Here is a 13,267-nt window from a genome sequence, read left to right as displayed (position 1 = left end):
AGAGAGACTGTGGAAAAACTGCAAACACTTTGTATGTTTTAAACTTTTATTTACTTTTGCTTCTGACAGCTCGAGGTGCAAAACTGAAACTGATGATGCGGCAAAAAACTGCATAACATAGAGGCTTATAGACCACTGGTCTGGATCTGAGCGTGAAACTAAACATTTCTGTTTGATATCACTTTGTCCAATTCAGGGTCACATGAGGCTGGAGAATGAACAGTGCCAGCAGGACACCAGTCGGTCACACGGGCACTAGCAACCTTTCGAGGAAACCGAGAGAAAAACCACCCACAGGGAGAACATGCGAACTCCACAAAGTAAGGCGATTCAATTTTCCTGTACAAACTGAAAAGATATGAAGGGTGCATCTTTTCAGCTTATACGGGAAAACTGTGCACGAGTTACTCAGCTGAGCATTGTATTGTTTTTATATAATTTGGACAATAAAGGAACTTTGGACTGTATGTACTGTAATCCTGGGATTATCTTCTTTCAATTGGACAGTCATGTCCCAGTTTCGATAGATAAAGACTATTTATCTGTCTGCTAAGCTTTCAGAGTTGATTATTAATCCAATGGGTACTATGACCACAACAATTGACAACGTATAATCCCAGTTGAAGAGCTAGAATGCAAACTTTGGACCATAAATTAGCTATTGAGCACCATATCTATATGACTTTGTGAATTTATATCTGAAGAACTGATCTGTTAATCTGCACCAGTTAAAGCCAACACCCCCCAAAAAAATAAAAACAGCTGCAGGTTGAGTCTTTCAGTTCCATGAGTTACTCCTATCCTCCTTTGTCTAAATAAGACTTGTTACTGCAACAAGAATCCGATGGCCTACAGGATCAATAAAGCTAATTTAATTAATGGATGGTGTATTGCTGCTCAAAGATCAAGTAATTACAGCCGAGACTTAATTTGAATTCAAGCAGTGATTTTCCCGAAAGCTCGAGAGCTAAAACATACAATAATGCAGATAGAGTCTTGATACAAGGAGCAATTTAACGATGTGAATCTGTGTTACAGAGCAGCGTTCGACGATTCGCTCTATCTGTTACTCTCAGACCGTTTTACACAGTCATCAGGAGAGCAATGAGGAAGAGGAAGGACTTTGCTCACAAACGCTTCACACCGTGTGCAGGTCTTGTGATGCTGTGAAAGTGCTTTTGATTGCCGTGAGGAACAGACACCGATCGACACCTGAAAGGTAGGATTCACCCCGAGAACCTTTTAATCAATGGCAACGCCGCAATGTCGGAAAACTTAAAAGTTTCATCTTAATATTTGAAGCCTCTCTGAGGTCTTTTCTGGATCGTTGCATGATGTACTCCAAAGTTGTACTTTTCCTGTAAGAGCAATATACTTCTGATGCTATGGCCTGTCATTTAAATGCTTTTGTGGAAAGAAATAGATAAATCAAGATATTTTGTTTAAAGAGGCTGAGATGATGGAGAAATCACTCACTTCTGGGGTTAAAATGATCAAATAAATTAAAATTGACTATAGAACACATGCTTTAACATAACATAGACGATACCATTGATGTTGTCTTTCATACAACGGCAATATAGATATTGTTTAACAGTGTGCAGTAGTGACAATACCATGGAATGGAATATCACCCTGAGGCGCACCCAGTCGCTGAAGAGCTTCTCGGACTCAAATGACGATCAAGTCTGGAAGGACACGGGCCTGCCGGACAAGAACACGTCAGTGTCGGACTTAGTGGCCAGGTAAGAGAAAGTCTCTGTGACAACTTCACTCACAATCCGAACTTGTTCTCAAAGGGCATGTCATTTTGTGTTTGTATATGAAAGGTACCAAACTGCAGTGAGCGGAAGCACAATCATTCAACCAACTACTGCCTATCACAGTAAAACAAAGCAGGTGCAAGTGTCGCAAGAGGTGACCTGTAACTCATCTTATCGTGCAGTTAATTCAACAAACGTAAACATTTCCATGCGGAGAATATAACCTTTGCAGCTGTGGTGTGCCTGTGTGTCATTTACAGAAAGCGCCATCTACTCAAAAGACTCCTCCAAAGTCGATACTGAAGAAAACTGACGAGAAATCTCAAGTCAAAGCCAATTTAACTCCCGCCAAATCAATGGACAGCCTGCAGAGCAACACCAAGTCCATAATGAATCTGAGAGCTCTGTATGAGGTAAAGGCGACAACAACAGGCAAAGAAAAGTCCAGCCTCAGAGCTGCAAACTCGTCACCTCACATGAGAGACGTGGCGGTGATGAATGGAGAGGCACGGGATGCAGCTATAGCTGCAAAGAACGAGAAAAGCCTCAAAGCTTTTCAGAAAGTGTCTCAAACTGAAACTAAACAAGAGCATGTGGCCAAAAAGGTAAGTTCAATCACTGTCACGGCTGGAAAGGAAGTTACTTGTGATATTTTATGCAAGAAAACAAAATATTTTATATCTATGACCCATTTAATTGTCATCTAGTATCTAGCGTCTGGCTTACCGGTCTTTGTTTGTAGATTGACGGCAGGGTAATTTTCACTTTCATCTGGAAACCATCGACCTCCAATCAGATTTACATCAGATTTAGTGACCTACAAAGGCAACACATTCACCACTTTTTCGCATGAATCATTTCCACTCCTATATACTCTAAGTTGTCTTGCACACACAGCTTTTACCCACATATATCCTATTATGCTGATGTTAGGTGATATAACCAAAGCTTCAGCTTGTGTTTCAGTGAAGTCATGGAAGACTTGGAAGTTTTTCTTTTCTGGTGCTGAAATCAGCCTCTTTTCTGTTTCACATTCTGTATTGGCATTAGTTTTCTAATGACTTTTTCTGGTCATCACTGCTAAGCCAAAAATCTGAAAATGTCCGTCTTGATAGGATGTTCTTCGCATCGACTTTTCATGGTTAATTTTCCTTAAAGAACTCCAGCTGTAATCTCTGCCTGGGATATCTTAATACACGAGCACAGAGATAAATAGTTCTCCATTAAAGGCATATTGAAAGGTTAAAGGTACTATTTGAAGCCATATTTTTTGTGTGGGGTTTCTGCAAAGACAGTACAAAACTCCACATTTCCTCATTTTATGAAACAACCCGCTATAAAGTCATTTGAATTTTTACATCCAGCTGTTTTGTAATAGTAAGCATTCATTTCTCTCCAGGCAGTGAATCTGGACAGAGTGGAGAGAAGAAAAACAATAGGAGGTATCGATTTTGAAAGAAATGCCACCGCTGATGCAGGTGAGTACCAGGTGACATCACGTTCCTGTAAGAGCAATAAAAAAATGTCAAAGTCTGCTTATGGACGGCCATCACGCCACACTATATTTCCATATCTTTGTGTTTATGGAGCGCCTGACACCAGTATTGTGAATTACAAGATTTGTTTTATTAGAAACCTCCGTTACATCTGTGAAATCTGTAATGTTGAAGTTTCTACCCTAACCATATTTTATTAATCTCCTTGGGGGAAAGTCCTTTTTCCACATTTACCCATTGTATTTCTAGTAAGCGGTGGGCAGCCACATTACGGTGCTCCAGGGAGCTGATAGGCATCACTGATCTTGTTACTTTGTTCTCCTGCTCTTTGAACTGTTAACTTTAGCATTGGCTGCATCCTAAATTGTTACTTATTTAGTTCAATAAACTGTAGATGGCCAACAGTAAGTGTAATAAAGTCTGTGTAATAAAGAGTACTCAACAAACAATTTTAAGTAAAAATGAGACCAAAAATGTTGTATAATCAATTACTGATCAAGACAGGCCCCAAGACAATAGCACCGAACACTGCATAATATGAATGTTGTCAAATACATATGCTTTTGATTTTGTTAGACGTAACAGTCATTATGCATTGCGTCTATTACTAAAGTGAATCCAGAAACAGGTTTCTTCATTTTATGTGAAGACAAAAGCTGAAAGCGCCTCTCCAGTCAATGCTCACTAGAAAGTCTTCTCCGAGTCCTGTGACCCAGGTCAGAGTTTCAAACCAATGAAGGAGAAGCGGGGTACAAGTACGCGCAGTGACTGTGCAAAGAGCTGTGATTGGCCCAGCCTGGTGTGGGCAGCATGGGCCACTTCAGAGCGGGTCGGAAATAGCCGGTGTGTTGCAAGTCCTGAATAAGTGCAGGAGGGTGAAAGGGTCAGCTGTCTCCGGGGCAGGAATGAGACAGAAGGAAGGAGCGACCGGGAGAGGTAGAGGCTCTGCTGCAAGGACACAAAGCAAGAGGAAACGAGACTGAGATATTAGCTCACGGATTTCTAGGCGCAAAGAAGAAGGGCAGAAAGGAAATTGGAATTATTTCACGACAGTGAGTTAACAGTTATTTTGTCTCAAAGGGATTCCTAAAACCAGTTTCAGTTTTTTTTTAACCCATAAAGCTAAAGATACAGCACGAGAGACAAAAAAAATTAAGAAATTATATAAATACAATATTAATACTTCAAATACTTTGCTAATCTCAGGCGGAATTCAACACTCAAGCTGCCACTCTTTTTCTAAATCCCTGTTTTGTCACGTTTTCTCGGTAGGGGAGCTGCCATACTGTATATACTTCTTTGTTTTTATCAGCAACTTCCAGACATAATGTATGTTTACCTTTGCTCCTCTGTGCTTAGTCAACTGTAGCTGCAGTGACTGCGCTGTCCTTTAAGCCTCAGTATGTGTGTCACTGGAGTCAGTTATATGACCTGCTGCACCACAAGCGGGACATTTATAACTCAACCACACGACAGCTGGTAAATATCAGCTTGAAAACGGCCATTACTCATGGCCCCAAACTGGTGCCTATTGACAAGCAATTTGATGACACGGCCAGAAGTCACCTGTGTCATTAAACAAGTCATTGTGTTTGGGAGGTGGACGATTCTGAAAGTATTCAGCCTCATGCTGTTGATTACAGTCTTTATTTAGACATTGTCAACACGGCTCTCAGACGGCTCTGATTAGACCCTCTTCAAGTGCGACGCAGTACAATTTCTGTCATAACAAAATACTACGCATTAAATCGGCTGTGTCTGCTCCTTCCACAGATGAAAAGAGGAGGTCAATCGCAGACTTCAGAAACATCCAAACCAAGGAGAAACTGTCTGTCTCGGTCAAAGTGATGTCCGCTCTCTATCTGTCCAAAGTGTCTCAGGAATCGACCAAGACTCCTGTAAAGCCGGTAAACAACAGTCTACTCGTGTCTTTTTTTTGTTCAGTGTACACTATGTTAGGAGGTGTGAATTAGCTTAAACTAGAATCTCATATTAATCTCTCGTATTAAAAGGTTATGTCGGAGACTTTTAAGCAAGTTGACTGATGCTTGTTGCTTAAAGGTAGAGGAAGAAATATCTACAAATATCTGAGTATATACACGCTTTACATATTTTTATGGAGATAAATAGGCCTAGAAATTTACATAGTGTAGTAACTTGAAACAACATGATTTGCTGCTGTTGAGCTTCTCCAGAGCTGCGTATCATATGGAAATAACAAAATGGAAACAGTCCATCACTGATATGGTAAATCTAGTCAGACAGCTCATATCAAGTGGAAAATAAATTGAAACATTTTTCTATTTCTGTCCAGGAGCACAATCCATCACCTGAATCGGCGAAAAGAGGAAGATCTTTTCAGGTAAACCAGACGGTTTGCATGATATTGTGGTGGGTGCAACTGCTATGTGCACGGTGGATTTGCATTGTTCCCTGCGTAACGTAGCGATATCAGGACTACCATTCACTGTCGTGAAAATATCAAAACTGACACGTATGCCATTCATTGCACATATTTTATCAGTTATGGATAAGGTTGCATGTGTGGCCGTATTTCCTGGTTCATTCGGATTTCCTCTAACACTTCTACTGCTGGCATGAGGAGAGCAAGCCGGCCTGACATGGATGGTAACAAACTCTCGTGGTCCTGAAAATAACAAAGCTGGAGCATGGTTTTCACTTGAAAAGGAGGGAATAGTAAGAACGTTACTTTGTTCTCCCAAGATGGCTGAAGACCCAACATCCTTCCAAGGAAAGGATGGCCTTCCTCCACCTCCTTCAGGAGCAGAAGACCGCTCTGGGGCATATTATCAAGCTTCCCAAGTTTCGAAGGAAATGCTATATCAACAGAGACAGAAATGTGAGCTGAGACGACTCCTCAAGCACACTCACCCAGAGCTGAAGATGTTGGATGATGTTGTGGACGAGGAGCTCGCTGAGGTCTTGAGTTCAGAAAGGGAGACAGCTGGTGAAACTGGATATGAGGGAGAGGTCTTCTCAAGATGCTTGATATTTGAGAACTCTGGCTTGAAAGACAAAGTGTCTCCTAACACCCTTAAGATGCACATGGGAGAGGGGACTGCGGAAAAGTGTGACGTCAAGAAAATTTCAGCCGTTTTCGAGGAGCCAAAAGAAAAGCCTCATACTGGAACTGTGAAAGAACTTGCAGGGGATGACACATCTCTTGTTTGTAGGCCAGAGCCTGATAGAGACTGTGAGGAGGAGAATGTTAAAATAGATGTCCAGGCCACCAGAAGGTTATTTGAGAGTCAGCATGTGAACACAGGCAGGTCAAATTCTGATAGAATTGTCCAGACAAACATTTCTGTTTCTGCGGATGAAACAAATGCCCAAATGCAGAACATGGAGATTGACATGTGTCGTAAACACAATTTACAAAGCAAAAACAAAAGAATCTACCCTGATTTGGAAAAACAGCCTGATAAACAAGTGTCATTGTTGTCAAGCGCTCCCGATGCAGAAGGATGTCTTGATGTGATAAAAACAAGTGCCGCTCTTTTCCAAAACAACCCTTTTGTCTCAACAAACATAGAAAGAGAGAATTCTCATGTCCATACATCAAAACCTCAAATCTCAGCAAGAGACGGTGGGACAGGCGAGGACTGTCTGGTTGCTAATGTGAGAAACAGAACCCATCTGTTTGAATCAATGCCATTTGGCAAAATCAGGCAGCAGAACAAAGACGAAATTGAGACCATGGTGGAGAACATTAATGAAACATTAGATTTCCTCTACAAGGCACGTGCCATTCATTCATTCGGCTCGATTATTGAGGTGAATGAGACTATGATTGCTAAAAAAGCTAAATTCACTATGTCGGAGAGTGGGCCAGAGATAAGATATGATGAGGTAGCCGAAGGTGGCGCACAAAACTTTGTTCTCCATTCCCTACCAAGAGTGAATCTAAAACCTCAGATCACGTACCTAAAAGAGGATAGCGATGGATACATGAAGGCCACAGTGGTGAATGTACCTGTTCACCAGCGTCAGGTCCATACCACCAAGGACACAGAGTGCAAAACGGCCAATGTGGCTCAGCTTGTCGAGGATATTCTCAACCAAGACAACTCTCTGAGGAAAGGAGTGATCATTCAACAAGATGTAAACAACTCAGCGGAAGTCATTGTTTACTCGCTGTATAAGTATTTTGATGAGGAAGACGTGAAGACTTACAGCCCTGCACAAGGCGCAGAGTATTACGAACCAGAGCCGGAAAGTGGTGAAACGGGTAAAACACTTGATAAAGAAACAAGAAAGGGCATCATTGACTCGGCCAAACGCAGCTTTCTGGACACTTTTCAAGATCAAACCTGTCCGGGATTCCTCAGACCTGAGGTTACAGAAAAAGGGAATGTCAAACTGTTCAAGAGCTGCATTGAGAAGGGAGATTATGATTATCTAAAAACTCTTCAGACAGAAGCAACAGCTGAGGAACAGGAACCCCCTCAGGACCCTTATGAACAGAAAGGTGATTTTGCAGAGGAAAGTACTTCAGAATGGGTCCCTGTGGATATTAAGCGATTAAAAAGCATATTCTCTGGAAATCAGAATCAAATCCAACCCAAGCCAAATATATATGACAATTGTTCACAGTCTACCCTCATGTCAACTGCAGGTCAAAATGTTTTAATTGACCAAAAACAATATGTGCAGAATACTTCTAAAGCGTCTGTCCTCAATGCACAAAGCCAGGCTGATAACTCTAAAGTCACACCACAGTCTTCATTGTTAAGTTTTGATGGGCAGGATGACGACAGGGTCCTCCAGGCAGAACTAGTTCAGGTAATTGATGAAAATGACGAGATCTCTGACCTCCAGACTGCAATCCAGGAGCTTCAACAGGCCACAGTCAAAGCCAAAGCCTTGTATCACTCGTCAGGAGAAAAAGGTAAAACCTTACTTCAAGAATCTTCACAGGAAGACTCAGTTTCAATTGTACACGGTTCAGAAACTACGCCAGAACAAGAAGAAGAGGAAGTTGTTTTTCAAGGTAAAGTTCAAGCAGCTTTAGACTCCTTAGAAAAATCCAATATTAATGTCACAAAAGGTGATTTTAGAGCAGCGATGATATATAGAAACTCCTCCAAACCCTGCCAGGAACGGTCACAAAATACAGATGTTCTGTCTATTAAAAAACCCACTGAGATGTTTCGCCCCAATACCCCTCAAGAGCCATTAGTTAAAGAAGTGAGTGCAACAAATGCCAAACCTCCACAAGAAACAAGAACCTCAAATAAACCAGTAAGAGGTGCCGTGTCAGATAAAAACCAAAGATCTATTGGTCCAAAACCAGTCATTCCTCCTAAACCAGAACATTTGATGATGAAAGAAAGAAATGGCCAATCTTCACACCCAAAAGATATGCAAGCAACCCAAAACAATACTGCTACCCCCAAAGAAATGTTTCCAAAATCTCCTCACACGATGAAGAAGACAACAGTTCCATGTCAGGATGAACTTGGGCAAGACCTGTTCAACTCTAACAGGGATTCATTAGATCCTCAAAGCGCTGAGCGTTCAAGTAAATCTGAACAATTGACCCGGGAACCTGACATAATATGTTCCGCTGTTACTGACAACAAAGTCATTACAAAGCAACAAACGCTAAATGGTACAGCAGATGAAAAAAGCCACCAATGTTCCTCAGTCAAAGATGGTCTGAGTGAAAATGAGGAAAAACATGTAGATTTCCATGAAGCGTGCCAGAAATTTGGAGGTAAAAAGGCATCTCCAAAGAAGATTGCCCCTGTAAAACCAAAAAGGGTAAAAATTGCACAGCCCGTCCAAGTTGGAATTGATCCATCGTGCCACGCTGGTAGACACAGTGACGACAGTGAAGGGAAGCAGGAGAAAGCAATGACGCAGGAAAACAGAGTTGAGATGAGGGAAAAGAAAGGACGGAGTGAGACGGAGGACGAACGCCGACAGCGGCTGTCGGTTCACATGGATGAGATCATGAGAGGGAACATAACAGCGGCCATGGAAATCTTTGACAACCTGCGAAAGCAGGAGGAACTGCAGAGCCTCCTCAGTCGAGTTGAAGAAATCGAACAGGACACAAGCGAGGTCGACGTAAAGTCTTTGACAGGTGTCTTTGAAAACGTCCCCGACTGGGTTGTCAGTGCTGACGAGAGAGAACAAATTAAGGTGAAGGAAGAAAACAAAGACAAAAGGCTGCCATCAATCAACGAAAACACGCCGACCAAGACGTCAATGGCTCATGTTTTTGGAGATCTTGAGCGAGCTAGTGAAGAGATAATGAATCTCAAAGAACAAACATTAGCCAGACTCGTAGACATAGAAGGAACCATAAAGAAAGCCCTTTATTCAGTGTCTACGCTTAAATCTGATGCTGATATTGCTGGATTATCATGCCTGTTTAAGGAGTCTTTAGGGGCTGTGCAAGGATCTCCATCTTCAGGCAATATTAGTAAGATTAGTATCGAGTCAAGCAGAAAAAAATCACAGCAAGCAAATGAAAGTGCCAGTCGAGCGAAAGCAGCGACTGAGCAAAGTGCCGAAGCGTCGTCCCTAAAGCAGCGGTCGAGTCCCCCATCTTCACCTGCGTTCATCTCCATCGAGTCAGCAGCGAGAAAGATGGACAGAGCGGAGGCAGCAGCGCCAGAAACCTTAATCTGCAAGACGTGCCAGCAGAGTCCGAAGGTGGAGGAAAAATTCCGGACAACCAAGACGCTGACGTGCAACAGCCCTGCCGCAAAGAGGAAGGGAGAGCCTAGAAGAAAGGGTCAAAAACAAGCCACCTGCAGCCAACCGGACCCCAACCGGGAAGTCAGTGTGCTCGAGGTGCACACGGACCACGAGGGGAAAAGTATTTTAGGAACAAAGACGGTCACAGAAAATTACGAGAGGACCGATAACTTTGGGAACCGTTTTTATTCCTCCAAAACCTCCACTGTTGTTACACCTCAGCCAGAAACCACAACGTCATCGACAAGTCCAGGAACAAATCAGGTCACCACCTACCCAGAAGTGCAGCTGCCCGTCAATCAAATGCCTCAGTAGGAAAAATGACTTTGTCGTTTTTCAAGATATGACAGCTCATGTACATAAATGTAGTTTATCTAGACAGTGTTTGAGTTGAATATTCCTGATTGTTTGGTTTTTAATATCACCTGTTTAAAATGTTTTATTTATGTTTAGGTATCTCTTATCTTTTTAAATATTTAAAGCTATGTTTGACATGAATATTTAATTAAACTGGTTTGGTTGTCATTTGTTCCAGTGTTTTGTTATTAATGCCTCTTGTCAAAGTTTCTTTCTTTTTTTTTACCTAATTAATAATGTTTGGTCTGGTTTTTTTTTTTTTTTTTTTCTCTCCATCAGTTTCAAGCAACTTCACAAGAGATGTGCTCAGCCTGTTTGAAACCAGTTTATCAGATGGAAAAAATAACAGCAGACAAATACACGTATCACAAAAATTGCTTCTGCTGTAAAAAATGCAAGAAAAAACTAAGGTGGGATTATTAAGACGTTTTGCTAATATTGTGCCCATGGTAATTCCACTTCATTTGATTGTAACCTAAAACCTCTTGGATCCAAAATGAATGTTTGAATGAATGAATGTAATGTTTACAGGCTTCGTCTATGTGGTTGAGTTTGAGAACTTTGGGTACTCCCCAAAATGTTTCATTGACTGATTAAAGAAAACCACCCATGCCGTCCTTAAACTAAACTGTATTTGACACACCTGTGTTCATTTGTAGCGTGTCCAATTACACACCGGCAAATGGTGAGTTCTACTGCATATTTCACTACCAACAACTGTTCAGAAAGAAGGGAAACTATGATGAAGGTTTTGGACACGCTCAGCACAAGAGCCGATGGCTTCTGAGGAGCACGTCCAATCTGCACGATGAGTATGACGCATGAATGTATGTCCAGGTGAGTATAGGCAGGTTTTAGATCAGGTACATTCATTCTTTGGTCAATTAATATATTTGTATGCTTCATTTAAAACTGTATCTTATTTCTACATTCAGCTGATGGGATTTTGAACTGCACAGGAAGATGCAACAGTCCAACAGCTGCACTGCCACGCCAATCGTGTCAAATCTTGATCACTTTTAAAGGATGGATCACTAAATGAAATCGTACAAACATGATGATTCCAACCTAATTTATAACGGAGCCTCGGACGTTTACATCAGTGGCCCTGGAGCCGCCAAGAAAAGTCGTGGACCTCAAAACATTAAAGTAAATTTACAAACGTGTGAACATTAAAATGAAAAATGTACAGTTTCCCAGATCTGCTCTCGATTCTACAGGGTATTTCATTATGGTTTTTCTTTACAAGTTCAGAACAGGCAAAGCCTCAGAGCCCCTATTGGGATCTTTGGTGCCACTCAAAGGGGGTCCTGGACCTGATGACATGCAATTATTTCATAATCATTCAGTTTGTTAGACACACAGTGGGCATAGTTTTGATTTTATTGGTGGAGGAAGAAGAAGAGAAATCAGTTGGGTTTTTTCAGAAGAACACAAGAAGTCTTTTCCACAGACAGGTTTTTTGGTTTTTTCTGTGACATTGTAATTATGATGAATGCAATACTTTACAGATGACAATAAAGTGTGAACACGTATTCCTCTTGTACAATCTTTTTATGTAGCATCACAGTATCATCTACATTGTTGATGCCATTTTATGTGTGTTATTACCTGAATGTTCATCAATGCTACATTCAACCTGCCATAATGTTTACATTTGCTATTGTTATTTATTCCATCTTGCCAAACTCTCAGAGAATCAGGGATCATCATAGGTGTCCCTGAAGGTAGGGAGGGTAGTGTCACACCGCAGTGTGTGTGTGTGTGTGTGTGTGTGTGTGTGTGTGTGTGTGTGTGTGTGTGTGTGTGTGTGTGTGTGTGTGTGTGTGTGTGTGTGTGTGTGTGTGTGTGTGTGTGTGTGTGTGTGTGAGGTCTACAATGGCACCAGTGGTCCAGCTCTCCACCGAGATGACAAATACAAATAAACAGTGTCTTCCAACCATGCCCAGTGAGTCCAGGGGGCATTCTGCATGTCCGTGGGACTTGTCAAGAGTCGGAGTGATTTTCACACATGCAGGTGGGGCTACCAAAAGAGACCTGAAGTCTGGTCCAGGCGTGACAGAGCCCCGCAGACCGATACCTCCCCAAGTCAAGGGCAACAGGATGTGATGCCCAGCCACCCGAAGGACTGCAGGGAAAGGCCCCAAGCCCGGAGACCCGGAGACCCGGAGGCACAGCGGCCGCCACCCCCGAGGCCCCTGACACCCACCGAGAAGGAGAGATGCAAGGGGGCAGCCCCCATTCCCGATCAACACCCACTCCCAGGTCAACCCGCACACTCCGGTCCCACCCAGACCCGGCCGGAACCCTAAGCACCGGCGCCGCAAGCTCCGGCTGGCCGGCAAGCCACCCCAAAGCAGAGGCCCAGAAAGGGCCTGCCCCCGTGGGGAAGCCACCCCTCCAAGGTGCTGTGTGATGCATTAGAATATAATACATAAAAATACATTTGACTTATTTTATTGTCCTCTTTATGCCTTTCTTAATTGCCTTGTTTTAATCGACTATTTTTTTTCTTGTAAACTCTGTGAAGTGACTTGTGTCCGAATGGTGCGACACAAACGTGCTTTACGATGTCTAGAGTAAAAGATGATTATTTTATAGTTTTGGCAGCACTATTTATGTTTCCTCTCACTGTCATATTAAATTCCTCCACCTCTGACTGTAAACTTTGCAACCAAACCATGAAAACAAAGTGCTGATAGGCAGCCTTGATCTAATTGTAACTTTGGTCACATCTTAACACTTAATAACATTAAAAACATTGTGGGCTATAGCATTTTAATCCTCTCAGGGCATGTTAGACCTCACAGGTATAGTACAAAAAAGAACTCAGTCATAAAGACAGGTAACCGCTCAGTCTTTGATCAGAGGAGTTTTCACCATCATATATTTTTTGTATATAACCAACATTTATGTCATTGA

General features: G+C 42.1%; 1 protein-coding gene across 3 annotated transcripts; it reads left to right on the top strand.

Moving 5' to 3' along the window:
- Positions 1 to 721: 721 nt before the first annotated feature.
- On the top strand, positions 722 to 11,880 carry LOC308125715 (xin actin-binding repeat-containing protein 1). Of its 3 annotated transcripts, XM_080489666.1 has the most exons (10): positions 722 to 1,219; positions 1,598 to 1,745; positions 1,830 to 1,917; positions 2,024 to 2,368; positions 3,163 to 3,241; positions 5,033 to 5,166; positions 5,574 to 5,621; positions 10,625 to 10,755; positions 11,005 to 11,182; positions 11,281 to 11,880. In XM_080489666.1, exons 2-9 carry the CDS (start codon positions 1,618 to 1,620, stop codon positions 11,168 to 11,170), a joined length of 1,119 nt encoding a protein of 372 aa, XP_080345792.1. In that variant the 5' UTR covers positions 722 to 1,219; positions 1,598 to 1,617; the 3' UTR covers positions 11,171 to 11,182; positions 11,281 to 11,880. The 3 variants fall into 3 exon arrangements, 2 of the variants coding, with proteins under 2 accessions (XP_080345792.1, XP_080345791.1); XR_013936395.1 differs by lacking the exon at positions 10,625 to 10,755 and having other exon boundaries at positions 1,129 to 1,219; positions 11,281 to 11,879; XM_080489665.1 differs by lacking the exons at positions 722 to 1,219; positions 1,598 to 1,745; positions 1,830 to 1,917; ... (3 more) ...; positions 11,005 to 11,182; positions 11,281 to 11,880 and adding exons at positions 4,105 to 4,311; positions 5,984 to 10,513.
- The last annotated feature ends 1,387 nt before the right edge of the window (positions 11,881 to 13,267 follow it).

This window comes from Lipophrys pholis, assembly GCF_963383615.2.
Source record: "Lipophrys pholis genome assembly, chromosome: 20".
NCBI classification, from domain to species: Eukaryota; Metazoa; Chordata; class Actinopteri; order Blenniiformes; family Blenniidae; genus Lipophrys; species Lipophrys pholis.
The sequence above is the reverse complement of the archived record's forward strand: the minus strand, read 5'-3'. Positions and strand labels throughout refer to the sequence as shown.

Excerpts from the sequence above, each read along its gene's own strand:
- LOC308125715 (XM_080489665.1), top strand. The coding sequence starts at position 5,107 with ATGTCCGCTCTCTATCTGTCCAAAGTGTCTCAGGAATCGACCAAGACT. Across the intron at positions 5,167-5,573 it reads CCAAGACTCCTGTAAAGCCG|GAGCACAATCCATCACCTGA; the intron begins GTAAACAACAGT and ends ATTTCTGTCCAG. Across the intron at positions 5,622-5,983 it reads AAAGAGGAAGATCTTTTCAG|ATGGCTGAAGACCCAACATC; the intron begins GTAAACCAGACG and ends TGTTCTCCCAAG.